Source organism: Daphnia pulicaria, chromosome 5 (assembly GCF_021234035.1).
Source record: "Daphnia pulicaria isolate SC F1-1A chromosome 5, SC_F0-13Bv2, whole genome shotgun sequence".
Taxonomy (NCBI): Eukaryota; Metazoa; Arthropoda; class Branchiopoda; order Diplostraca; family Daphniidae; genus Daphnia; species Daphnia pulicaria.
The window spans coordinates 6,832,049-6,855,728 of record NC_060917.1 but is presented as its reverse complement, the minus strand read 5'-3'; the positions used below and the strand labels follow the sequence as shown (position 1 = coordinate 6,855,728).

Below are 23,680 nucleotides of genomic sequence, written 5' to 3'. Positions count from 1 at the left end.
GAGCAGTTTGTGCAGCTGTAATCTGACTAGATAGATACAAAACAGTAAAACACACCCAAGTATCAGATAATTCAATCTTACACATTCTGAATCGAAACAGGGATTTCAGTAGAGTTATCAGGTAGCAATCCTTCAGTTTCAGAGTGGTGAGTCAATTCAAGATCTGGTACTTCAACATCTGCTGCGGGTGGTGTAGCTTGTTCCTCAAGAATATCTACTGGATGTTTTCTCAAAGTAAATGAAAAGTCTGGTTCTTCTGGTGGGTATTTGTTTTTGAGAATAAAGAGGCAAGGTTTGGTTTTGATTCGAATAGGCGGGAAATGGTTGTAGCTAGAACGGATGTGAGAGAATCCTTCGATATGGGCTACGATATCATGCGTGTCCGAGTAGGGTCGTAAATTGTAGGCGTGTTTACTTTTCGCTTCTGCAATCAAATAATTAAACATCCTCAATTCCGGACTTCCGGCTTTGAGATTCTCCGTCTTGTCGTACCTTTTTGAAATTTAAAACATTAGCAACTATCAAACAACAGTAATTTCATGTATAAGATTATTTACATCCAATTATCGTGAAGTTGTCCGAAACGAGAAATGCCTGTTTGGGCAGCCAGCACATCAATGTGGACAGTCACGTTGGATTCGTAGCTTTCCATTTTGTGAAGTAGGGAAAGGGCTTCTCCGCCAGGATAATTAGCACGCGAGACCATCAAAAGGAAACTAGTCAACACCAAGTTGGCCACCAAATGACCGATAGCCGCTAGTGCCAGTAACGTTCGCCATTTGCCCTTCGTCCGGTTCTCCCACCTACAATTTAAAAAGGTACAATTAGTTTTGTAATAGTTAAAATATGGATTGGCTCTTACAATCGGCTGCAGGCGGCCGCAGCTGCGACGTTGAGCAGCGGTAGAGCATAGACGATGAATCGCAGCTCCTTGTGAGGCAGGAACGAATAGGCTAGGACAAAGAACAGCGGTGGTAGCGTCAAAGGCAAAACTCTTCGTTCCAAAAACATGCCCACAGGTACCAGGGCCAGCGACGTGCCCATAGCTCGCGGGATGGCCGAGTAGAAGTACCAAAGAAACGGAGAAGTCTAGTTACGAGTTAAGGTTGATATACCATTTAAACAATATTTTGATTAGATAATATTTTTCTTGATTTCAAAAAGGATACACCCCAATCGCCGCTCTTGTTCAAAACGACGTTGAACCACAGAACTTCTCCTTCAGGCCACAAAAGTCGTTGCCAAAAGAAAGAGTCAACCAAAACAGTTAGACTCAGCCAGATGAGTCCAGAAGGCACAGCAAAAATCACAGTTCTAGTGGAAAGAATTTCAATGTATTAGTTGTTCATTCATTTAACAATAAAATCGTGTTACATACTTGACTAAAGACAGGCGCCGGGTCAATAATTCACCCAGCAATATCAAGCCAAGAAGGATGGCCAATTCGCCGCGGAAGATGAGAATAGCAGCCGCTGAACAAGCGATAAACTTCCCGTGCTGCTGGCCAAGCCAGTAGTAATAAGCTAGCAGCACTGCAAATGGTAAAAGCGCCACTGGTAAAAGAGTGTTCAATAGTTCTCCTCAAGTAAAACAAAACTTTACCAAGAGGGAGAGCCATAGTGTTAGGAAGGGGCCGGCTGAGGTAGAAAAGAAAGTGGAACTGGGAAACGGTAATAAAAACAAACCAGTTTGATGTTCCCTTGCCCAACATTTCTTGGATCCTCTTTCTCAATTTAATGAGTGGCCATAGAACGATAGCCCCCAAAGCACATCTCACTAAGAAATTGATTTGGTTACGAGATGATTAAAAGCAAAAAGGATTCAAAGGGTATTACCTAAATACAAGGAAGCATCTTTGGGAATTTCCAAGGCACGGAACAAGGCCACAAATGGAGCAGACACAAACGATACAGCTATTGGGCCAAGGAAAGTGCGTGGGACCACACCAGGAAATTCCAAGTGGTCATACTAGTGAAATACCAAAAGTTATTACAAATCTGAAGCTGAAATGAAAGTAAAATTTACCTCTTGAATGTCTGTCCGATGGTAAAGTATGTCATGTATAGCTTGAAGATTGAAACTCTCTTCAACTTTGGTGAATGGACATAGGAATATGTGGACTAGAGAGCAAAGAATCAGAAGCCAATCCATTTTTTCACTTCGCGTCCTGCAGAACCATTCAAAATATTCGCAGTTCTTTAGTCGAGGTATATAAATAGAGCATCCCTATGCTAGCCTCATTTTTTGGAAGGACAAATGTTATTGGAATTAATGATGTTATATAATACAAAAGTTAAAGGTTATTGTTCACACAGTTACAAACAAAATAATCTTTGAAAATCACCGTTTAAATGTATTACCATTAACGCCATTAACTTTGATAACAGATTAATATTAATTCGTCTGCACAATGAATCGCGGTTGCCATAGAAATCTATGCAAATCCAACGTCACCAGACCATAGATAAAGAAGACGAGTGTGCCAAAATGAATTACTTTTGTTGATTTTGTTTTAATTTAATTTGATTTGCCAGTTTATCTTTTATTTATTTCCTTCTTTTTCAATCAAATAAGAAATAACAAGTTTTTCCCGGTGATACTCAAAAAGATGAAAAAATGAATTTCAACCCCCTCAGTCAGCCCCTCTCAGCTCTCACTGTGTGACGCAATTTCAAAACGACACTTGACACACCCAAATGAATTCGTTTCATTATATTTCCTTTTCATTTGCTTCCACCTATTTTTAATAATATGCCAAATGACCATTCTCTCGAGATGTTATATCACTTTTTTTAATCCCGACTATAATTCTTTTTTAATAAAATAAAAAGTTTTAAAATGGTTTTTATTTTTGTACATTTTATTTATTTGTGTTACCGTTATTATATATGTCATATGACACGTACGCCAAAACCGGCCAAAACGTTTCAAATAGAAAAAAAAGAGAGCGGTGAAAAATGAAGAAGGTATTCATAGTATCCCGTGATCACATTTGAAATCAGTATTGAAAAAGATATGTCCTTGAACTCCTATTAAGCCAACTCTTTGGTTCATTTTGGAGAGCCAAAGAGTTGGCCAAAAAGAGCGGTAAAAATCAGTAGGCTATCGTTTGTTCTCTCTCAATACAGCGTTTAACTATTCTCTGAATTAGTGAATTGGGCCTTAAAATGGGAAGAAGGAGGTCTTGAACTGGTGAACGAGTTTCAGATTTCAGCTGATTCCCAACATCGATGGTGAAACAAGAACCTAAAGAAAACCCACGTTCCTACTCTAAACAGCAGCAACAACAATAGTCACTCCAATTTCGTCCAAAGGTGCTGGGTCTGTTACTAGATGAGGAGGTCTAGTTATCGTATTGCAGTTGATTCACGCCATGCGTGTGTTTCATATTGACTTGTCAAACGGGCCAACGATTCAGAGTAGTCGGTGGTGTGGGCGCGTCAAGTCGCAGCAAGTGCGGGAATAATTTTCCGCAGTTGCTGCCATTTGAGTTTGATTGCCACATCACCGGTGCTCTCAACAGGGTAGGCTGGTTGAATTTAAATATAAATTCATTTAAAAAAAACTAAAAAACTTTTGGTTGTTGTCGGCGAGTCAAGTCGCAGCAAAGTGTGGAATAATTTTCCACAGTTGCTGCAATTTGAGTTTATTGCCATACCACGCCACAAGTTTGGGGTTGATCTTTTAACTGTATCTGTAATGGATGTAATTTCCAAAATTTTAATTTTTTGGGGTAGCAAAAGCAATACCCATGTCCGATATTGAGCGCATTTTTTTCGTATTGGTTATACCGTTATAGCTGGATGAGTTTGAAAATCAAACTCAGAGTTTTTCTTTTGCTTTTCTTCTCTTGAGGCCGAAAAACTTCTATTGGCGGGAATTTTTGAAAGTTTGAAAATGGGTGGGAAGGGTTTATTTTATTGGGTGAGTGGACAAGGAGGGGTTTGATTTTTTACCGGGGGGTGGGGAGGCTGATTTGAATATTTCTTGCTTTGGCGGAAATCAGGGTCCCAGTCTTATCTCTGGACCTAAGACGTAGCCGTTTGCGTCGTAATTTGTTAATTTGGAGTATTATCGCCGCCGGAGGCAATACGTCACCACCTCTATCCTACAAATTTACCGCCGGAGGCTAGGCCGCTCTACCCTACAAATTTACCTTATATAAAGGGATAATAAATCCTTTCTTATCGAAGCCAGTTACCCGCTCCGCCAAAAAACATATGTGTGCGGTCTGTGATGCTTTATAACCTGTACGGACATATTTAAAATATTTAAATTATTTTAGGCCGCTCTACCCTACGAATTTACCGCCGGAGGCCATGCGTGAATATCCTCTGTCGTGCAAATGTAACGCAAGAGACTAAGCGTGAAGCCCCTCTACCCTGCAAATTTACCGCCGGAGGCTAATGCACTCTTGCAAAGGTCGCTTCATAGTAGTTGCTGTTGGTGTGATGGCTATGGCTCTGGCTTCACGATTCAAAGAAAAGGTGGTACATGTCCGCCTCCCGCCAACATCGTTTATCGTGTATATCGGCGTGACAGGGGATGGGTACGATCGCTCACGGGCAAGACTGTCACGGGCAAGGGAAACAGAACGGGAAAGGGAACTTGCATAAAATGCCTACTTTACACTAGGCCCACTGATGACCGGCCCTGGACGGGCTAAAATTTACTTTATTGCCATACCACCCAAGTTTGGGCAGGGAGGGATTTTTTGCGGTGATAGCCATTTCGAATAAAATTTCGAATAAAAATGGCAATGCTGTTTTTCAGATTGGCGGGAACAAGCTTTTGGGGGGAGGAGCCTGTGTCTTTCACGCACATTTCGGGGCCGGAGCCTGTCGGTGAGGATATTTTTTAACTGAACCGCGTGAAGCCAAACTTCTCTTTGCCTCTTCGGCAGCCATTTGGTTAAGGTGGGTGGGTGGACAATAAGGAGGGGTTGATTTTTCTACCGAGGGTGGGGTGGGGGGGGCAATGTGAATGAACAAAATGAAATCATGTCACGCGGGGAAAATTGGGAAAAATCGGTGAAAAACCGAACGAAAATCTACTTCCTGAGGGCACTGCTGCCAAATCTGTTGGAGGTCAAGCAGCAGTCCATCATTCAAAAAATACGTTTAGCGCATTTTTCGAAAATAATTGTAGAAATCGAAATGGCCTTTTTGCTTTCGCCATTTGTTAAAAGCCTTAAAAAAATCATTTAAAAAGCTAAGTGGTTTGGCTAAGTGGTAACACTATAGCCAATACTAATTAGTATTGTCACGTTGTGTTTGAACGCGTGCTTTACGGCGGTGGCTGATTTTTTTGCAGTTTCAGTATCTACGTACATCAAAATACATGTGTGATTCGATCAACGGTGATCATACACGCATTAATTATGATATTACAATCTCTCGTCTGGGGGTTGGTGGTTGATACGGAATAACGAATACGAATAATGTTATTCTTTATTCGCGAATAAGGAATTTTATTCGAAAGGAATTATCCGACAGAACACTGGATACGGAGAGGTTGATTTTCAAAATCATTTCCAGTCGGCCAGTTTCTTCTTCCCATAATTTCGATAACGGTAACGAGATTATGGGTTCCATCGATGATATTTTTGGCTGCTGTTTGGCAGGTAAAGAAATACTTCATCCAGAGGTATCAGAATCGCTGTCTGCCAGCGAAAGTGGTAGGCCGGGTAGGCCTACGAATGTCAGACTAATTCTTTGTGAGGAAATAACTTCCGCCTCGGTCTACGGACCAAATAAGGAGCACGGGCAGGGCCTTGGGGGCAGTACCCAAGTGCGCTCAACCGTGAAAAACAAAAAAAATCGCTAAATATAGCAAATTCACTCACGTTTTATCAATAACAGAACCATATGCTTGGCATTTTCGTATTGTTATGCCTGACTGTATTCGTACGGGTGCATCTCAGAGTGACGGAATCGCACTAGTAACAGACTAACAGTTGCCATTGATAACAACTCATTTTTGTTTTCTCTTAATGATACAGTGTTAAAAGTAAAGTGTCCCATACGTAAAATATATCACTAATAATTTGATTGTTTAGTAACTTGAAACAGTAACCATGAATAACTAGTTCTTTAAGTAAAATGTATCATAAGAAAGAAGTTCTTTGTCTCATGAGAACATATATATGTAACATGGTGGCAGACTACTCGTCGATCCTTAGCGACGAACGGCCGTCACTTTTTCTACTGAGGAAAGTCGATTCTTATCGACTAGTTTATAAGAGTCGACTTGTCAATTAGAGTGTGCCTTTTGGATAGATAGTTTATGTGTTTTGTATTAAAAATCGTTTAAATCTAGGGTTTAATTAAGCCAAATCTTTCAAGACGGATTCGATTATCAATTTTGATTTATATAACGTCAAATTCTGTTTAAGCAAACTAAATCAATCAAATTTAATTAAAAATATTTATGTTTCTTTATATAAATGAATGGTTGATGTATAAGTTAATTCAAAAGGTTAATAAAAGATAACCCAGCCCTAAATTTCATAGAATTTTGTAAAACCCGCGTTAAAAAAATGGCCGCCGTCATGCTTGTCGAGGATTGGTCAGTAGACATTTACAAATTAAGCATAAAAAAACACGTTAAAAAATCCATTTCTTTGCATCGAAGCATTCTTCGTGAAACAAGGATCACGAAAATATAAATATTTGCTATGTTTATTGGTGTGAAATGGGCAAACGAAGAGCATAAAGATTCGTTGTGTAAGCTTGTCTCCCCCGCCCTAAAATTTTAATAATTAATAACTCCTACAATATCGAAATATCGTTTAATATCGTTTCCTTTTTCATGTTTCGCATTTCTTCAAAGTTATAATATGTGTCTTGTTAATTACTTGTCAAATTTCCAGCTAAAAACGATAGCCGCCAACTCATCTTGTTAAAACACGAATAAAATAGGAGAACCCAATTTTCTAAAAACTACATGAAATGTTAAGATTATCGAACATTGAACACAAGTCATCTATTATATTTTCGCATACAATGAGACAACAACATTCCATCTGTAACTCTGCAACAGCAGTTTAAAAAAAGTTAACAGAGAAAACCTTCTAGGACAATTGTGAATGCTATAGTCAGGAAAAGCCAAACAAGACATAGCTATGACAAGGTTTACTCTTCGAAATCGAGATGTAGACCCAAAAAAAACGGAGTTAGCGCAAAGCAAACACAAGGCCACACGCTAACAGATAAACTTGAGAACAAATAAATCGAAAATAAAAGAAGAAAACATTTAGGAAGACGATATGCGTCGCCCCACGGGCCGAACGGCTTGATAGAGAGAGAACAATTCAAAACTGAATGAATCCAAAAAAGAGACAAGCGAAAACGAACAGATATGACTGTTGGATTTTTGAAATGATTTGATGAGCCATTCGACGCCCTTCACCTCTTACTACCCCCCTCGAAACCAAACACTGAATGGCTATACGTCCAACCATGACTACGACAACGATTTTGTTTGTATTCATTTCTATTTGTGGTTTCAACTAGAGTTTTATTTCGACTCTTCGATGGTCAGGAGCAAGTCGTCGCCTTCAAGTTTCATATCCTTGGCGATGTCCACCGTTTTCACGATTCCTGGAACAAACAGTAAAAATGAATTTCTATTCTTATAATGATTTATCTTATCAAAATTACCTGTGCAAGGAGACTGGACGACCATTTCCATTTTCATGGCCGATAAAACAACCAGTGGTTGTCCCTTTTCGACTTTATCGCCGGATTTCACTCTGAGATCAATCACCGTTCCAGGCATTGGAGCTCCCACCGAGCCCTTGACGCCTTTCTCCGCCTTGGGATGAATGTGCAGTTCCTTGGCCGCCGTATTGTCACGGATGAAAACGGAGCGCAATTGGCCGTTGAGCTCGAAGAAAACTTCGCGGTCGCCGGTTTTGGTCAGATCTTCGGCCATGGCCAAAGTTTTGATGTGCAACGTCTTGCCCTTCTCAATGGTCACCTCAAATTCCTCGCCGACTTTGGGGCCCGTGAGGAAAATGCGCGTTGCGAATTTGTCGACCGGACCGTACTTGGAGCGGAACTCGAGAAATTCTTTGCAGACGGACGGGTACATGGCGGCTGACATGACGTCAACATCGCGGATCTGTGACGAACAACAACAAAATTTTAAATTTAGAAATTAATAGAATGAATGAGTAGTACCTGATTGCCATGAGCTTCAATCAAATCTTCCTTCAGTTTGTCCAGGTCCATGGACGGCATCGAGGCTCCTGGACGGCCCTCGACCTTGGGCATACCTTTGAGAACTCGAGTGCGGAACGGCTCGGGGAATCCACCGTACGGAATGCCCAAATATCCCTGCATGAATTCAACCACCGATTTGGGGAAGCTGAGCTCTTCGGCGCGATCCAGGACGTCCTGGCCAGATAACTTATTCTGGACCATAAACTGGGCCAAGTCTCCGACAGTTTTGCTGGACGGAGTGACTTTGATGATGTCGCCAAGGAGTTGATTGGCCTCCCTGTAGGCTTTCTTGACGTCCTCAAATTGGTTGCCCAGTCCGAGAGAATAGGCCTGGAACTGCAAATTGGTGTACTGGCCGCCTGGGATCTCGTTGAGATAGACGTCGGCGTTGCCCGACTTCATGGTGACGCAGCATTCAAACGGAGCGTAGAGCGTGCGGGCCTGCTCCCAATAGGCCGAATAGTCGCTGACGGACTCGAGTGAAATGCCCGTGTCCAACTCGGAGCCCTGCAGACTGGCCACGACGGCGCCCATCGACGGCTGGCTGGTCATGCCTGACATGGAATCGACAGCCACATCGACAACGTCAGCTCCGGCTTGAGCAGCGGCCAGCATCGAGGCGACTCCGGCGCCAGAAGTGTCGTGCGTGTGGACGTGGATGGGAACGTCCGGATGACGTTGGCGGATGCCGTCAATCAGCATAGTCGCCGCCCGAGGCTTGAGGAGCCCAGCCATGTCCTTGATGCAGAGGACGTGAGTGCCGGCCTTGACCAACTCGTCGGCCAGATCCAAATAATAAGGCAGGGTGTACTTGGTCCTTGACGGGTCCGAGATATCACCAGAGTAAGAAATGGCCGCTTCCACTACACCGCCGGCCTTGCCTACGGCATCGATGCCCAACATCATATTGGGCAGATAATTCAGGGAATCAAAGACTCGGAAAATGTCCATTCCTGCCGTCAAGTAAAATTAAAACAAATTTAATAAGAGTTTCAATCAACTTGTGTTTCATCTGTCCAGTGTACCTGTTTGAACGGCGAGTTCGCAAAACTTGTAGACGACATTGTCCGGGTAACTGGTGTAGCCGACGGCATTGGCCCCGCGCAACAACATCTGGAATGGAATGTTTGGCATGACGCGTCGCATCTCCTCCAATCGCTCCCACGGGCACTCGTGCAGGAACCGCATGGCCACGTCGAACGTGGCACCGCCCCAATTCTCCAGACTGTAGAGCGACGAGAAATTCTGGGCCACGTACGGCGAGACTTTGAGCAGGTCGTGCGTGCGGACTCGGGTGGCCAGCAACGACTGGTGGGCGTCACGGAAAGTCGTGTCCATCAGCAGGAGACCCTTGTGGTTGCGGACGGCTTTGGCGAAAGCTTCCGGGCCTTGCTCCGTAATGATTTCGCGGAATCCGCTCAGTTGGCGGCCGGAATCGACCGCCGGGACTTGCGGTTCCACGTGGGCCGGTTTGAGATCGGTGCCCAGTGGGGTGAGCGGGCCGTTTACCAGGACGTCGCCGACGTAGTTGAGCAACTTTTGTGCGCGATTCTGTGACGGAACAAACTGGAACAGCTCGGGATGCTCGTCGATAAAGTAAGTGTCCAGGGTGCCCGTTAGAAACTTTTGGTTCTCCAAGACGTTGAGTAGGAATGGAATATTGGTCTTGACGCCTCGGACGCGGAATTCCCGCAGAGCTCGGACCATTTTGGCGGCCGAGGCCGGCAGGTTTCCGGCGTGAGCGATGACTTTGACCAGCAACGAGTCGTAGTAGGGCGAGATGATGGCTCCGGCAAAGGCCGAGGCGCTGTCCAAACGAATGCCCATACCTTCGCCGCTCCGGAATACTTCGATACGGCCTGTGTCCGGCTGGAAGTTTTTAGCCGGATCTTCTGTCGTCATGCGGCACTGGATGGCACTGCCCTGAATTTTGATTTTGCTCTGATCTAGACCCAATTCGGGTAGAGTCAGGCCTTCGGCGATCTTGACTTGGTGCTGGACAAGGTCGATGCCCGTCACCTCTTCCGTCACAGTGTGCTCCACCTAATTTTTCACCAAAATTCCATTGGTAAATTCAATTTCAAAACCGCACAGCTAAAATTACCTGCAATCGAGCGTTAACTTCGATAAAGTAATGACGGCCAGCTTCGTCAACCAGAAATTCGACCGTTCCGGCATTTTCGTAACCGACGTGCTGGCAAAGTCGAACGGCATCGATGGTCATACGCTCACGAACAGCCGGGTCGAGATTGGGTGCTGGGGCGATTTCCACCACCTTCTGGTGACGGCGCTGGACCGAGCAATCGCGTTCGAAAAGATGGACAACGTTTCCGGCTCGGTCGCCAAGAATCTGCACTTCAATGTGCCTGGGTCTCTCGACAAACTTCTCGATAAACATGGCCCCATTGCCGAAAGCGGCCAGGGCTTCGGATGTGGCCCTCTGGAAGAGTTCCTCCACTTCTTCCATTTTACGCACGACACGCATACCGCGGCCGCCGCCACCGTAGGCGGCTTTGAAGATGACGGGCAGACCATATTCTCGGCAAAAGTTGACTGCTTCTTCGGTTGTCGTTACTGGGCCTGTGATAAATGAAAATCAAGTCAGAAATCAAGTCGATATAATTAAAGAAACAAAAATTGAATACCTGGAGTTCCAGGGACGATTGGGACATTGGCTTCGATGGCAGCTTGCCTTGCAGCTACTTTATCGCCCATTTGGTGGACAACGCGAGGAGACGGGCCAATAAAGCGGATACCACTGTCGACGCAAGCTTGTGCGAAATCTGCCCGCTCGGAGAGGAAACCGTAGCCAGGGTGGATGGCGTCGACTCGGTTTTCTTTGGCGACACGGATGATTTCCGGAATGGAAAGATAAGCAGCAACTGGAGCCAAACCTTTGCCAACCAGGTAAGATTCATCTGCCTTTTGCCTGTGCACTTGCATCTTGTCCTGCTCTGAGTAGATGGCCACAGAACGAATACCTAGCTCGCTGCAAGCTCGAAACACTCTTATGGCAATTTCACCTGTTTCGATAAAGGCATTGATAAAAAAGACAAATTGAACAATAAAATGTCAGATATACCTCTATTGGCCACCAGGACTGATCTGATGGGTTTGTATTCCACATCTTTGCATTTGTTGGGTGAATAATTGGCCTGCGATTGGTAGAGCTGTGTGGTGGGGCAGCACGTTTTGCTGTTCAGAAGACGCAGGGGCAAGCCAGTGAGGCCCCATCTCGATACACAAGCTCCCAGCATTGTGAAGGTAAACCCTATTAAAACGAATACAACTTGCAAGTTACAAAAAATACCAAGACTTCTATCACTCACCAGAGAGTGATCTTATCTATGTTGCTAGGCAAACACAACTGAGCTAGAATTGTGCATAGCATGAAAGTAATAAAGACTCTTTTGGACGGCACTCATAGTGCCGATGCCACCGCAGGCACGTAACACAAAACCTCGCCAGTGGCAAAACGTTGTTGTTTGTTTTTCGGACGTCTCATGACGCAAACGACCAAGGACTAAAGGACCTATTCAGTTTTTACCTGACTAAGAAGCAGTAAACAATTAAGGAGGATCACGTTTCGCTCCTTGGGAATTCCTTGCGCGTGTACGGACGAATCTCTCCGGCTTTTCTCCCTCGTGCGAGTTGCTAAGCGGCCCTTCTATCAGAGCTTTTATTTTCAGCCTTGTAATGGACTGAGACTCGTCCACTTTATTATTCGTCTGTCTGACTTTTCCATAATAAGACAGCGTTGCGCAATTATTTAAATGAGTGTTTACTACAAAATTTGTTTTGTTTTTCGGCTGCTCGACCTGCTCAAACGGGTCAAACTTGCTCTGCAACTACTCACCGTGAATGATAAGCCTGTTGCCGTCCAACGTGTTTATTTTCGTAGGTTATTTTCACGTAATTTAAATTTTGATACACGTGACGATGACGTGACAAGATCTTATAAGGAGGTTAATGTGCAGGAGGGGCATGGGGTACAAAGCACAAAGAGATTGGCCCAGAGATTGGAAACTGCAAGTCAAGCAAGTCTAGTAAAGTATTTACAAATTATTGCAAGTCAATAGTCATTAACTCATTTCTCATAGCCAGTAATTTACTTATTTTTATAACGACAAAGTAGTGGACGTACTTGAAGCGCAGTATTCATTTCACACCAAATCATTTCCACCAACTTTCTTCATAAAATTTTTTGTTACCGAGTTTCTACGGAGTGCCTTTTCGATTTCAGCAATTTCAATCTAACGATCGTGATGTCATACGTCTGGCAAGTTGGCTCTGTTCTAGAGCTGTATTCTAGAGCTGTAAGCCGGGCGATGAGAACCCTAGTAAAAAGCCCGGGTTGAGAAAAAAAACGGGACGGGTCGACCCGAATAAGTGGCGCCATCTAACTGTTACATAAAGAGACTTAATTCAAACGCTGAACTAAGGCTATGCGAAACTGAACAGCTAAAAAACATGATAAGACGTCAAATCCGTTAAGTTAAGCATTAAGCATTAATACAAATTCTTCGCAGTGTTCGCTAGAAGCACTGAGACGCTAAAAAGTAGCTAGTTCACTACATTTTTCAACACACCATGCGATAAAAATAGAACAGATAACTAACCTGATGTTTTCGCCAGAATTTGAACAGTTAAACAACTTCTAAATTCTAAAGCAAGATGTTTACATTGAACCACTATATCACCGAAATAAAAATCCATTTAAATCTGCGAATTTTTCTGTATCATATTATATTGTATTATTAGCCAATGCATCGAATGGAAGCGAATTTTCACTAAAACGATTAAAACAATTAAGATTTTGAAAGTACAAACCCACAGAGTACTTGTTCATAGAATGGAAACATCACTCGATTGTGATAGGGGCTGGGCCGACAACACGCTGATTTACCAACAGACACAACTCCTTCTCGAATCTCTTTGGTCTCCTTCCCGAAAGTTGCTGAATATTTCTATCTGGACGTAGTAGAGGATTTAATTATGAATTAAATATAATTTTAATTATAAAAATGCCATGGCCTTGGCCAGCACCGCTGGTAGACCACTTAGCGGACGTTGGACGGGAAGGCCAGCAGGTGGTTGTGGACATCGTTGGATAGAAGATCTCCAGAGCGATGGAGGCAAAGAGCATCTTCATCAGAATATAGCACAAAAACAAGTAGAGAAATAGTACAGCAATGAGTAGGATAATAACTAAAAACAACAATTAACAGGAAAAAAAACACAATTTTTATTTGCCACGTATGCAGAAGAAATTATAATTAATTCAAATTCAAAGACCAGTCTTCATTTGAAGAATGGAAAAGGGTTATCCCCATCAAAAGAAAAGCTCTCAATCCAAAGTCACTGGTCTGAGTGGTCTCCTGTCAACTCCATTTCCCAGAAAAATGTATTAAGAAAACCGCAACAGGAAACACAGTGCTAGGTGCTGTTTGAAGGCTTTATTCTAATATTGAGCCTTATTATACGTAAGCAACGTGTGGATCTAACAATAAGTTGCCGGAAAAATAATAATTTGACTTATACAGTATTGCAGCTGAATCAAACCATTCCCATCAGGAAACGGAAAATCAAACAAGCTTACCCATGGTCTTCTCAGTACCTGGTGGATTGATTGTATTAAAGCAGAAGAATACAAACAATAATGATGAACACAGATCTCTGAGCATGGATCGGTTGATACTGCCTGGGGAATCTTGGTGATCTGTAAAACAAGTGAATGACCAACAGCATCCAGTCCTGATTTGTTACGAGCGACTATTATTGTTAGCTTGGAACCGGTCGTCAGGAAATCGGCACTGATAAACCTCGAGACGAAAGAGAACGAGTAGGCCTATAGGTCTACAAAATGTTCCACAGAAAATGTCCACCATTTAGGCCTAATACTTTTCTTCACACAAAATTTTCATGATCTGCATAATTGGAAAGTATTAGGCCTATCCTTATCCAGTGTTTCGACTGTCAGCCGGACGTGTCCAGAAGTTACCGATGGAAAGTTCCAGCAGTAGATCAATGACAGGGCATAAATAAGCCTGTGAAAAACAGATAAAGTCCGCATCGCTCGTCGCTCTTATCGCCTCCTTCGGTCATAAAAAACAAGAGATTACACCTACACCTAGTCGCTGACGCCGAAGGTGACGGAATGAATTGACGGTCAAGATGTGAAAATAAGGGACCCTTTTATGATCATGTGAGGAAATTAAGCATTGGTATCTAGGCGTAATGAGTCAGTCACTTTCGTTAACTCAGCAGTAACGGATACGTATCACAAAGTGCTGAAACCTACGGCAAACAAGTAAAAGCAGCGTCAAACAATTTTATTTTTCGGGTGTTTAGTGCACCAAGTAAGGAAGTCCATGATGGCGGATTTACTTGTTTCTATGCTATGGGGTTTGCTTATATTGTGCGTGATGTGTTTTGGAATGTTGCCATATTTCGGTGGCAAGTACTGGCAAAAGGTGAGAGACTCATCAAAACTTGTATTGCGCCTATGTATCGGATGGGTATTTGCTAGTCTACTTTCAAATATCCCATCTGTGGGAGACTATTTTGGTGCCGATTCCAAGCAAAAGTTGCTCTTTGTGCCCGACGCTGATAACAACCCTGACGTGGAACACGAAATCTCGGACCCTGCGCTATTACGATTTCTACTCAACGAAGAGACTTTGAATCAATTCGATGAACCTGAAGCTAAAACAACTCAAAAGCTGTCCGTTTTAAAAGACATCGACAAACATTTGGAAATAACCGAGTTCGAAGCCCACCAAAGCAGTATGGGCTGGTGGGAGGATTTCAAAGGAGCATTTCACGTTTTCATCGTCTTCAAAACGACAAAGAAACGAGAAAGTGAAACAGCAGACGATGCTGAAGTCTACTGGTGGTCACTAGAAAAGGGCATGGACTACATTACTTTGCAACGATCCCGCAACAAAGAAAACGTCAAGCACAAGCGCGATGACGAACCACGAAAGAAAGTGAAGCCCATTAAAGAAGATTTAAAAGGAAAAGGTACGATTAAAGATCTGTTTGCTGTCCTTTGGGCCCAGAAGATGATTCCGGAAAAGTATCACATCAAGAGATCCAACTGTCAATCCTTTGTCACTTTCGTCAGCAAACAAATGACTCAAGAACAATACGATTTCAAGGGTTTTTTCCCGTACTCTCCTCCTGAAAGTGACCGAGAAAAAGAAATGTTGGATTTGATCAACATCCTGACGGGTGTTACTGATTGGCACCCTATATTCACTCTCATTTATGTAGAAAATACCCGTCTGTTTGATATGATAATTAAAGGCGGGGAGTACAACATGCTGGGCATCACTCAAAACGGACTTACCCCGCTACAATTAGCGATTTGCAATTCGAAAACTAAAATGGTCCAACATCTTCTAAATCCTCCATACAGTGTCGACCCCACAACGTGCGACCATTCCGGGTATAACGCACTTCATTTGGCGACCGCTGTCACACATGACACGAAAATCATCGACTTGCTCCTAGCGCATAGCAAAGTTCATAAGGCCAGCAAGGAAGGCAGCAACGAAGAGACTGACGATAGCACTGCCGTCGACAAAGATGCTGCTGCTGGGGTGCTGACTGCTCAAAAAGTCAAAGGAACGGGCAATGTCAACATTCCAAATGATCTGGGATGGACTTTACTTCATTGCGCCGCCTCCCAATCCAATGCAATCATTGCCGAGCATTTGATTAGACAGGACGCTGATCTTCATTGTCGAGACAATAATGACCGTACTCCACTTCACGTGGCTGCATTCAGTGCGAAGGACATGAAAATCATCGACGTATTACTAAAGAATATTCGAGATGAAGAGATTAACCAGTACAAAGAGGACACGATGCTTTTATGTTACGCCTACTGTAACGTGCAGCACAAGTTGGGAGAGGAAATTGTCGATCGGCTGAACCAAAAAGGAATTGCACGCATTCAGGTACTCCAAAATCCCAAAGTTTTAGACGAGCTGAATGCGATCAAACAAATTTTGTCCAACGAGCACGGGCCAGCAGCAAAAGTGGCCAATCTGTTAAAAAGGATAGAAGCCGATATGGCAAAAACCTACCGTGGCCAACATCAGCCCAACCCGCACAATCAATCAATCTATGACAAGATTAGAGAAATGCAGGCAAGGAAGGCTGAAGTCGGTAGCATTGCACACACCATCGGCGACGATTCAATCAAAACGGAAGATAAAGTCGGCCAGATGTCTCAAACTGCTCTACGTATCGCAATCGAGGATTCGGACGTGGAAAAGGTTCGTAGCCGATTCAAAGAATTTGGAGCAGATTTCATCAGCAAAGCGACGTGGGGAGAAATGGGAACGAATGCGCTTCATTTGGCATCATTTTATGCAAAGACGACCGATCTGATCGAATTCATTCGGGAAACGGGAAAATTCGACATCAACGGAACCGACAACAATGGATGGACACCTCTCCATTATGCAATCACAGGATATAATGCTGCAATAAATGCTCGTCACCTGATTGGAAAAAGAGCCGATCCCACCATAGCCAGCAACAACGAAGGGCTCACTCCATTTCACACGGCAGCGATATTTATTCGAGAACCCCACATTCTCGACTTATTTCTGGCAAATGACGACAAATTTAATATCAACCACCCAGACCAATCTGGAATAACACCCCTGCACATGGCAATCAAGCAATCCAACACAGCTACAGCAGAATTTCTGTTATCAAAAGGAGCCAACCCCAACATCGCTGATGAAAATGGATTCACTCCACTTCACGTGGCGGCCAAATATGCAAAAGACATGGACATTGTTAACTTACTCCTTAATCACATAGACATGAATGTCAACTATTTAGACAACCAAGGAAACAATGCGCTACACTACGCAATGGACAACGAGCACGGCCTTGCCAAAGAAATTGCAAATCTGTTGAGGGGGAAAATGGCCGCGAAGTCGGAAGGAAGTAGGCCTAACGAACCGAAGAAAATTGCGACATTGGTACCAGATAGCATCGAAGAAGATTCGTACATAGAAACAATTCGCTTCTTGATGGAAAACGGACAAGATATTAGCGCGTTGACATGGGGAGAATACGAAGGGAATGCGCTTCATGTGGCATCACTTAAAGCAAAGACGACGGAGTTCATCGACGTCGTTCGGGAAACTGGAAAATTCGACATCAACGGGGTTGACAGCGACGGAAACACACCTCTCCATTACGCAATACTGGGATCTAATGCAACAAGTGCTCGCTACCTGCTGGAAAAGAGAGCCGATCCCACCATAAGTGACAATAATGGCATCACTCCATTTCATCTGGCAGCGGCATTTAGTCGAAAAACCGACATTCTCGGATTATTTCTGGCGAATAACAAACAATTTGATATTGACCACCGAAATCAATCAGGGATGACTGCGCTCCACATGGCAATCAGGCATTCCAACAAAGTTACAGCAGAATTTCTTTTAACAAATGGAGCCAACCCAAACGCTGCTGATCGAAATGGGCTCACCCCACTTCACGCAGCGGCCAAATATGCCAAAGACATGAATATCGTCGAGTTACTTGTAAATCACAAAGACGTGAATGTCAATTATTTGGACAATAGCGGACTTAAAGCGCTGGATTACACACCAACCAACTTGTATGGGATCTGTAAACAAATAGCTAAGCGGTTGAGAGAAAAAGGCGAAAAGGCAACATCAGATGGTATCAACCAACCGGAGAGCATTCCGGCGAGGTTAAACGCAATCACAAATTCAAACGTGAAAACGAAGCATATCCTGAAAGAGAACAGATTAGATAATGCGGCATGGGGAGAAAACGGGACGAACGCACTTCACGTGGCGGCAGCTTATGCAAAGACGACGGACGTCATCGACGCCATTCTGGAAACGGGAACATTCGACATCAACGGAGTTGACAACGATGGAGACACTCCGCTCCATTACGCAATCATGGGATCTAATTCTGCAAGAAATGCCCCTCACTTGATTCGATTGGGAGCCAATCCAATCATTGCCAATAAAACCAAAGTCACTCCACTGCATTTGGCGGCCAAAAATGAAGAGACGACGGAACTCATCGACATCATTCTGGAAACCGGGCAATGCAACATCAACACAGCCGAGGTAGCCTACTAAACTAGCCGACAAACAGGGGCCCACGCTAATAATAATTAGGCTAATTGAATTAATTTTACTAATACTAATTGATTTTTATATAGGCTATCGTGGCTGTGAACCCAGTTGACAACGACGGAAGGACACCACTCCATTACGCAATAAAGAGACCCGACCCGGTTACAATCAATGCTCGTCGTCTAATTAAAATGGGAGCCGACCCTAACATCGCTGACAAGAACGGAGTCACCCCTCTGCACATGGCGGCGAGAAACGCAGAATCGATGGACCTCATCGAACTACTCCTCAATACTGAAGCAGTAAACGTGAATTGTGTCGACAATCAAGGACGCATTCCTCTCGCATGTGCTAGGGACAACAAACACGGACTAGGCGAGAAGATTATCGCCCGACTGAAGGAATCTGGCGCAAAAGAATAGTAAGATAATATCCATTTTTCATTCTACCTTCTCCCAACCCCTAAAAGAAAATCTTGCAAAACAATGATGCCAAGTAGTAGCAGCAGTAAAAATAATTACAATAAAATGACTTGATTATCTCATTCCTACTGATATAGTCATTACGGTTCGAGCACCTTTAATTGCAAACGTTATATTTTCAATCGTTATTATTGGCTTCTCTCCCTGTTGGCCAATGTTTTTTAGACGAACTGGGGTATCAACAATTGTCTTTCAGTGTATAGAAACTTGTCAATAAAGTTGTGACGCGCTAATGGCGTCACAGAATATTTCCTGGTGTAGTACTACTGTATAGGCTAATAAGACACTGACCTGGACAAAGACAGTTGCGGTGTGATGTGTTAGAATCAATCTCACATTTTCCTTTTCTTCCGCACACAGACACCTCCTTTATTGGCGCCTCATTCGACAGCAGGAGTACAGGGCACAATCCGGAGGGACGCCGGCAGAACATTTCCTGGATTCAATAGTCTTCGTTAATTGTAGTGGAATGGATAGTTTTAGATCTAGTTTAAAATCCTGGTGTTTTTGGTGTGGGACTATACATAACTGTTATTTTAATTTTCTCAATTTCAACAGCTTTAAATACTATATGCAATATCCATCAAGAATGAACAGCATTCGCGTATACAATTAAATATAATCTTTGATTTAAAGTAGTTTAAAATTAATCGTCTTATCTATCCGTTATAGTGTTGGTTTGGGCCTTATTTCCATAGAACACTGTAATGTGAATACAGTGCTTAACGCAGACTTAACATGTAATATATTCAAAATACAATTGTCCTGAATGTTATGGAACGCCATAGGGACACAAAATTAACTGCTCCAAAGTTAGCATTAATTTAGTGCTCTCCAAAAATAAGTGCTCAAAATTTAGTGAGACCCCTGAGCCTATTGGCATAGATAAAAAAGACTGGTTTCGCATGTCCTATCCTTTTAGCCCTATCCCTACTGACCCCGAGTTTCTGTTTTGCTTGTCCTGCCCCTAGCGGATAAACTGCTGTACTGCACCGTGGCTACCAAGGGTGTTGCAGACGAGTATTGTTTATAATGTTTTCTTTCTGTCTTGGGTCTTGGTAAAATTCTATGCAAGTCGTCCTAAATCTTAAGTAATTCTTGTCGTAAGTGTTATTGACTTATTGACAAGTTTTCGTAATTATGTTCAATTGCTTTCTGTCAGTTTTTTTATTGTTTCATTATTAACTGAATTAATAAAAAAAGGTAAGAAAATTGTCAATTTTTTTATTTATGATTTCTTTCTCTCTTCATCAATCGCCGAGTCTTTTTCATTTGGATAAAATGGAATGTGATGGAATGGGACACAAAGGTTTAAACAGGAGAAGTTTATTGTTCATTTGGACGATATAGAATGTTATAACGGACCACAAAGGTTTAAACAATAGAAGTAGGACTTCTTCATGTAGTCTTCATTTGGATAATTGTCGATTTGAAGGGTCTTGGGATCACCCGAAAGGGACTCTTGAGAGTCTTGACTAAAACAAACATCTGTTGCTTCAGGATCAGTCGAAGCTAGTCTCTCAGAGGAACGGGAAATTGTTAACTCCAAGGTCATGAAGTGTCACACTGGCTTCACCTTGGATAAATGAATAAGACTTATTAAATTACAATCTATATTTTAAAACTTCCACAATGATTTACGATTTACCTTGAGCTGCTCTTAACAAATTATTGAACAGTCACATTTTGGTCCATTTGATTAATGCTATTAATCATCTCAAAGTGTTTACGGGGACTAGCTAAATTGATGAGTGTACCTGCAGAAATTGAGAATGTCAATTTATATTTTCAATTAAAACTTATGTTTCAAGTACCATTGTTTGAATGAGAGGCTGCCGATTTCCAGTGCTGCAATCAGATATTGAAGTCTGTTTTGATGTCCCACCTGTGATAACAATTTCAGTATTATTTTCAACATGCCTTGGAATGATGTATGCAACAATATGATGATATTAAATCTAGAAATATATTGACCATTATTAGAAGATTTGGGAAGCAAGAGTTTTACGATTTTCTTTGTTGCAATCAGCAAATGGGTTATGTATCTTGGGCCCACCTGTAAAATAACAATAGTTATATTGGGTTTCATGTTTTAATGATATTAGAAAAGTACCTTTCTTAGCTTGAGAACAATCAAGATATTCAGCAAGAGGATCAACAGGTTTGCCTACGTAAAAGTTGTCTAGTTACTTCAGCAACATACTAGTTTTCAAATTAACATTTGCAAAATATATTACATAGAAAGTGTTTGGGTACAGCAAGGTCTTTAAGGGTCCATTTCTTGAATGGATGGAAAATTCCTCCTATTTCTCTCCCTTTAATAATGACATTAACATCAAAATGCCGACCACAGATAGCTGAGCATCCAGGTTAAGGAATTAATTTTCCCACTATGAAAGCCTCTATGTTAACTTCAAAAGTTGAAAATCTATGATTTTCCTCTTCAATTAAACAAAAATTTAAAATAATATACACCACAGCTTCTTTTTCTATCGTATACGACATTTCTCTTGCTAAATTACCCGAAGGGTTACTGGTCAAAGTTTCGTTTGCAGTATGGTTTACATTGGTATGGTTTTTACATGGGCACCCTCAGTTCTCGTAACACTACACAGATGGCTTTTTGCAGTTATCGTAACACTACATAGATGGATGCACTAGTTTTTTGCAATTATTGATTGTAATCAACATTTTTATTACATTTCAATAACTCTACTACGTAGCTGAGGATATTTTACATCTTTTCTGAAAATTGTGGCTGATATCCATTAAGGCGTTTGATCAAACGGAGTTCTTGTTACTTTTTGACAGAATTTCAATAGCTGTTACAGCAGACGATGATACAGAGACATGTGACAGCTGACAGGGATATAAACGTAACGTGACAATCGACTTGAAGCCCGTATGATAAAATAAAATTGATAGTCAAAGTAGTAGTACACTCGCTTCCATAAATATGTTGGCCACCGCCCGCGGGTTGTACCGCTTCAAATTGAAGTAGCTACTCCAATTAAGAACTCACTACCTAATTCTGAAAAAAAGGTCTCAGCGTTTAAGAGATTTGAAAGTCGATTGGGTATTATTTCTATAGTTATTTTTTTTCAATAATAATTTGTCTAATTATCGTCAATCGATTTCAACAAGATCTCCCAGTCCCAGCTGGCGTTTCGCAGCTAACGCTGTCATCAGTTAAACGAACTTATGGGAGAACCTGTAAAAAACCTACTAGTCACTGAAACCAGTAGAAGCTAGAAGGTAATTTGACAACTAATAAGTCATGAATTTAGTTGTTTCACGGACTCTTTTAACACTTATTTTTAGTTCTGATACTCCTATAGAAGACAGTATTGTCTCTACTGAATATGAGAACGAAAAAAAACGTCTGAGTGCCATATCTTTCGTTGATTGTTGGGCCATCTGTAGCCTGTCTATCGAATATTGATGCTTCTTCGACGACCCACAGTTACGATTGAAGATAGTCACAGGTTAACAAGACAAATGATAAGGCATCATGCTGGATAATTTACTGATTGTAATTAATAACACTTTTAGTTCTGGAACTCTTTTGGGACAGCAGCGTCTCTATAGAATATGACGAAAACGCCGCAAATTTGAAGAAAAAGCGTGCCATCGTTCATTGTTGGACCGTCTTTAGCCAGTCTATCGAATAGTGAAGCTTCTTCGACTAGATTACCCACAGTTCTGATGGAAGAAAGTCGAAGGTTAACAAGAAAAATTTTAATACATGCAGCTGAATAACCAACTAAATGTCATATTTTTTTAATTATCAAAATTTTAGTTCTAATACTCCTGTAGGAGACAGCATCGTCTCTATTGAATATGACCAGAATGACCCAGGATCGAAGAAAAAGCATATAGTACCGCCGTTGATTGTTGGACCATCTCTAGCTTGTCTTATTTTTCTTTTCAGAATTATCATCCTGTTGGAGTAATATTGTAGGATAGAATAGAAGTCACTGTATGTTATCACCAAACGCTATCAATCTCCAGTAAAAGAAGTGCTGATAGGTAGTTACTTACATTTAATTTTAACAAGATCCGGTGTGACGTGGGGTGGCGGGGCGAAGCCTCCGCCGCACCAAAGTCACGCCTTACCCTTACGCCGCGCCATATCATATTAGGTTTTTTGGAATTGAATTTGTATTTAATGTTTGGATAGAAACATGCGGAAATATGCTTTTCATCTCTTTCTCGATTTCTGCCTATTACATTCTTCCGGAAACTAAGGGCATAACATTTTTTTTAAATATTATTTATTACTCTTAATAATACCTTTATAACAGAATATTATTATTATTCTATAATTATTCTATAGCTGCCTTTATAAAACTATACCAATACTACTATATACCAACTAGTTCCCTTAACATCCCCTTCGGGTACCTTGCGGCGTACGTACGCTGCCTACAGTTCTAATATGGGACACACAAACTGCCATGAACAATGGCGGAAGGTTGGAAGAAAGCAAGATACTGTAGAGAACAAAACGTAAACTAGAGGGCAGGACAAGCAAAACAGAATCGGGAAAATCGGAGGAAGGGTAGCAAGAATTCTGGCGACAGTTGGCCATGTTAATTTTCTTATGGACAGCATCAACCAGTGGTCTTTGTCTATGCTATTGGGCAGCATGCGGATTTCCTACAGCAAATCATTTACATTTCATTTCATTTTCACACCAAATCATTTCCACCAACTTTCTTCATACAATTTTTTGTTACCGAGTTTCTACGGAGTACCTTTTCTATTTCAGCAATTTCAAATCAACGATCGTGATTTCATATGTCTGGCAAGTGGCAAGTTGGCT

The 23,680-nt window shown here is 42.1% G+C and overlaps 3 protein-coding genes and 2 long non-coding RNA genes across 8 annotated transcripts; 2 read left to right on the top strand and 3 right to left on the bottom strand.

The window, feature by feature from the left end:
- Position 1: 1 nt before the first annotated feature.
- Positions 2-2,460, bottom strand: LOC124340512 (probable Dol-P-Man:Man(7)GlcNAc(2)-PP-Dol alpha-1,6-mannosyltransferase). 2 transcript variants are annotated; one of them, XM_046793084.1, is made up of 9 exons: positions 2,361-2,460; positions 2,026-2,167; positions 1,836-1,968; positions 1,603-1,776; positions 1,379-1,532; positions 1,170-1,314; positions 863-1,089; positions 558-803; positions 2-492 (listed from the first exon to the last, which is right to left on the bottom strand). In XM_046793084.1, the coding sequence occupies exons 2-9, from the start codon at positions 2,149-2,151 to the stop codon at positions 78-80; spliced, it is 1,620 nt and encodes a 539-aa protein (XP_046649040.1). In that variant the 5' UTR covers positions 2,152-2,167; positions 2,361-2,460; the 3' UTR covers positions 2-77. The 2 variants fall into 2 exon arrangements, with proteins under 2 accessions (XP_046649040.1, XP_046649041.1); XM_046793085.1 differs by having other exon boundaries at positions 2,345-2,408.
- A 4,505-nt stretch (positions 2,461-6,965) lies between these two features.
- On the bottom strand, positions 6,966-11,967 carry LOC124340486 (pyruvate carboxylase, mitochondrial-like). 2 transcript variants are annotated; one of them, XM_046793024.1, is made up of 8 exons: positions 11,773-11,967; positions 11,308-11,496; positions 10,871-11,248; positions 10,330-10,805; positions 9,251-10,268; positions 8,184-9,178; positions 7,662-8,124; positions 6,966-7,601 (listed from the first exon to the last, which is right to left on the bottom strand). In XM_046793024.1, exons 2-8 carry the CDS (start codon positions 11,480-11,482, stop codon positions 7,519-7,521), a joined length of 3,588 nt encoding a protein of 1,195 aa, XP_046648980.1. In that variant the 5' UTR covers positions 11,483-11,496; positions 11,773-11,967; the 3' UTR covers positions 6,966-7,518. The 2 variants fall into 2 exon arrangements, with proteins under 2 accessions (XP_046648980.1, XP_046648981.1); XM_046793025.1 differs by lacking the exon at positions 11,773-11,967 and adding an exon at positions 11,555-11,624.
- Positions 11,968-16,027: 4,060 nt separating this feature from the next.
- Positions 16,028-19,535, top strand: LOC124340743 (ankyrin-3-like). The gene is made up of 3 exons (XM_046793349.1): positions 16,028-18,364; positions 18,460-18,794; positions 19,216-19,535. Coding segments are annotated over exons 1-3 (2,673 nt in total). The 3' UTR covers positions 19,217-19,535.
- A 796-nt stretch (positions 19,536-20,331) lies between these two features.
- On the bottom strand, positions 20,332-20,680 carry LOC124340605. Its single transcript, XR_006918126.1, has 3 exons — positions 20,670-20,680; positions 20,504-20,612; positions 20,332-20,431 (listed from the first exon to the last, which is right to left on the bottom strand). It is a non-coding gene; the product is annotated as an uncharacterized LOC124340605 (long non-coding RNA).
- A 1,237-nt stretch (positions 20,681-21,917) lies between these two features.
- On the top strand, positions 21,918-22,992 carry LOC124340588. Of its 2 annotated transcripts, none has more exons than XR_006918107.1 (4): positions 21,918-22,110; positions 22,194-22,340; positions 22,408-22,577; positions 22,655-22,992. It is a non-coding gene; the product is annotated as an uncharacterized LOC124340588 (long non-coding RNA). The 2 variants fall into 2 exon arrangements; XR_006918106.1 differs by having other exon boundaries at positions 22,177-22,340.
- The last annotated feature ends 688 nt before the right edge of the window (positions 22,993-23,680 follow it).

Coding starts and splice junctions, on each gene's coding strand:
- LOC124340512 (XM_046793084.1), bottom strand. CDS start 2,151: ATGGATTGGCTTCTGATTCTTTGCTCTCTAGTCCACATATTCCTATGT. Junction 1,090..1,169: donor ACAAGAGCGGCGATTGGGGT/GTATCCTTTTTG, acceptor ACTCGTAACTAG/ACTTCTCCGTTTCTTTGGTA. Junction 493..557: donor CAACTTCACGATAATTGGAT/GTAAATAATCTT, acceptor AATTTCAAAAAG/GTACGACAAGACGGAGAATC.
- LOC124340486 (XM_046793024.1), bottom strand. CDS start 11,482: ATGCTGGGAGCTTGTGTATCGAGATGGGGCCTCACTGGCTTGCCCCTG. Junction 10,269..10,329: donor AAGTTAACGCTCGATTGCAG/GTAATTTTAGCT, acceptor GTGAAAAATTAG/GTGGAGCACACTGTGACGGA. Junction 7,602..7,661: donor CGTCCAGTCTCCTTGCACAG/GTAATTTTGATA, acceptor TGTTTGTTCCAG/GAATCGTGAAAACGGTGGAC.
- LOC124340743 (XM_046793349.1), top strand. CDS start 16,028: ATGAAAATCATCGACGTATTACTAAAGAATATTCGAGATGAAGAGATT. Junction 18,365..18,459: donor GCAACATCAACACAGCCGAG/GTAGCCTACTAA, acceptor ATTTTTATATAG/GCTATCGTGGCTGTGAACCC.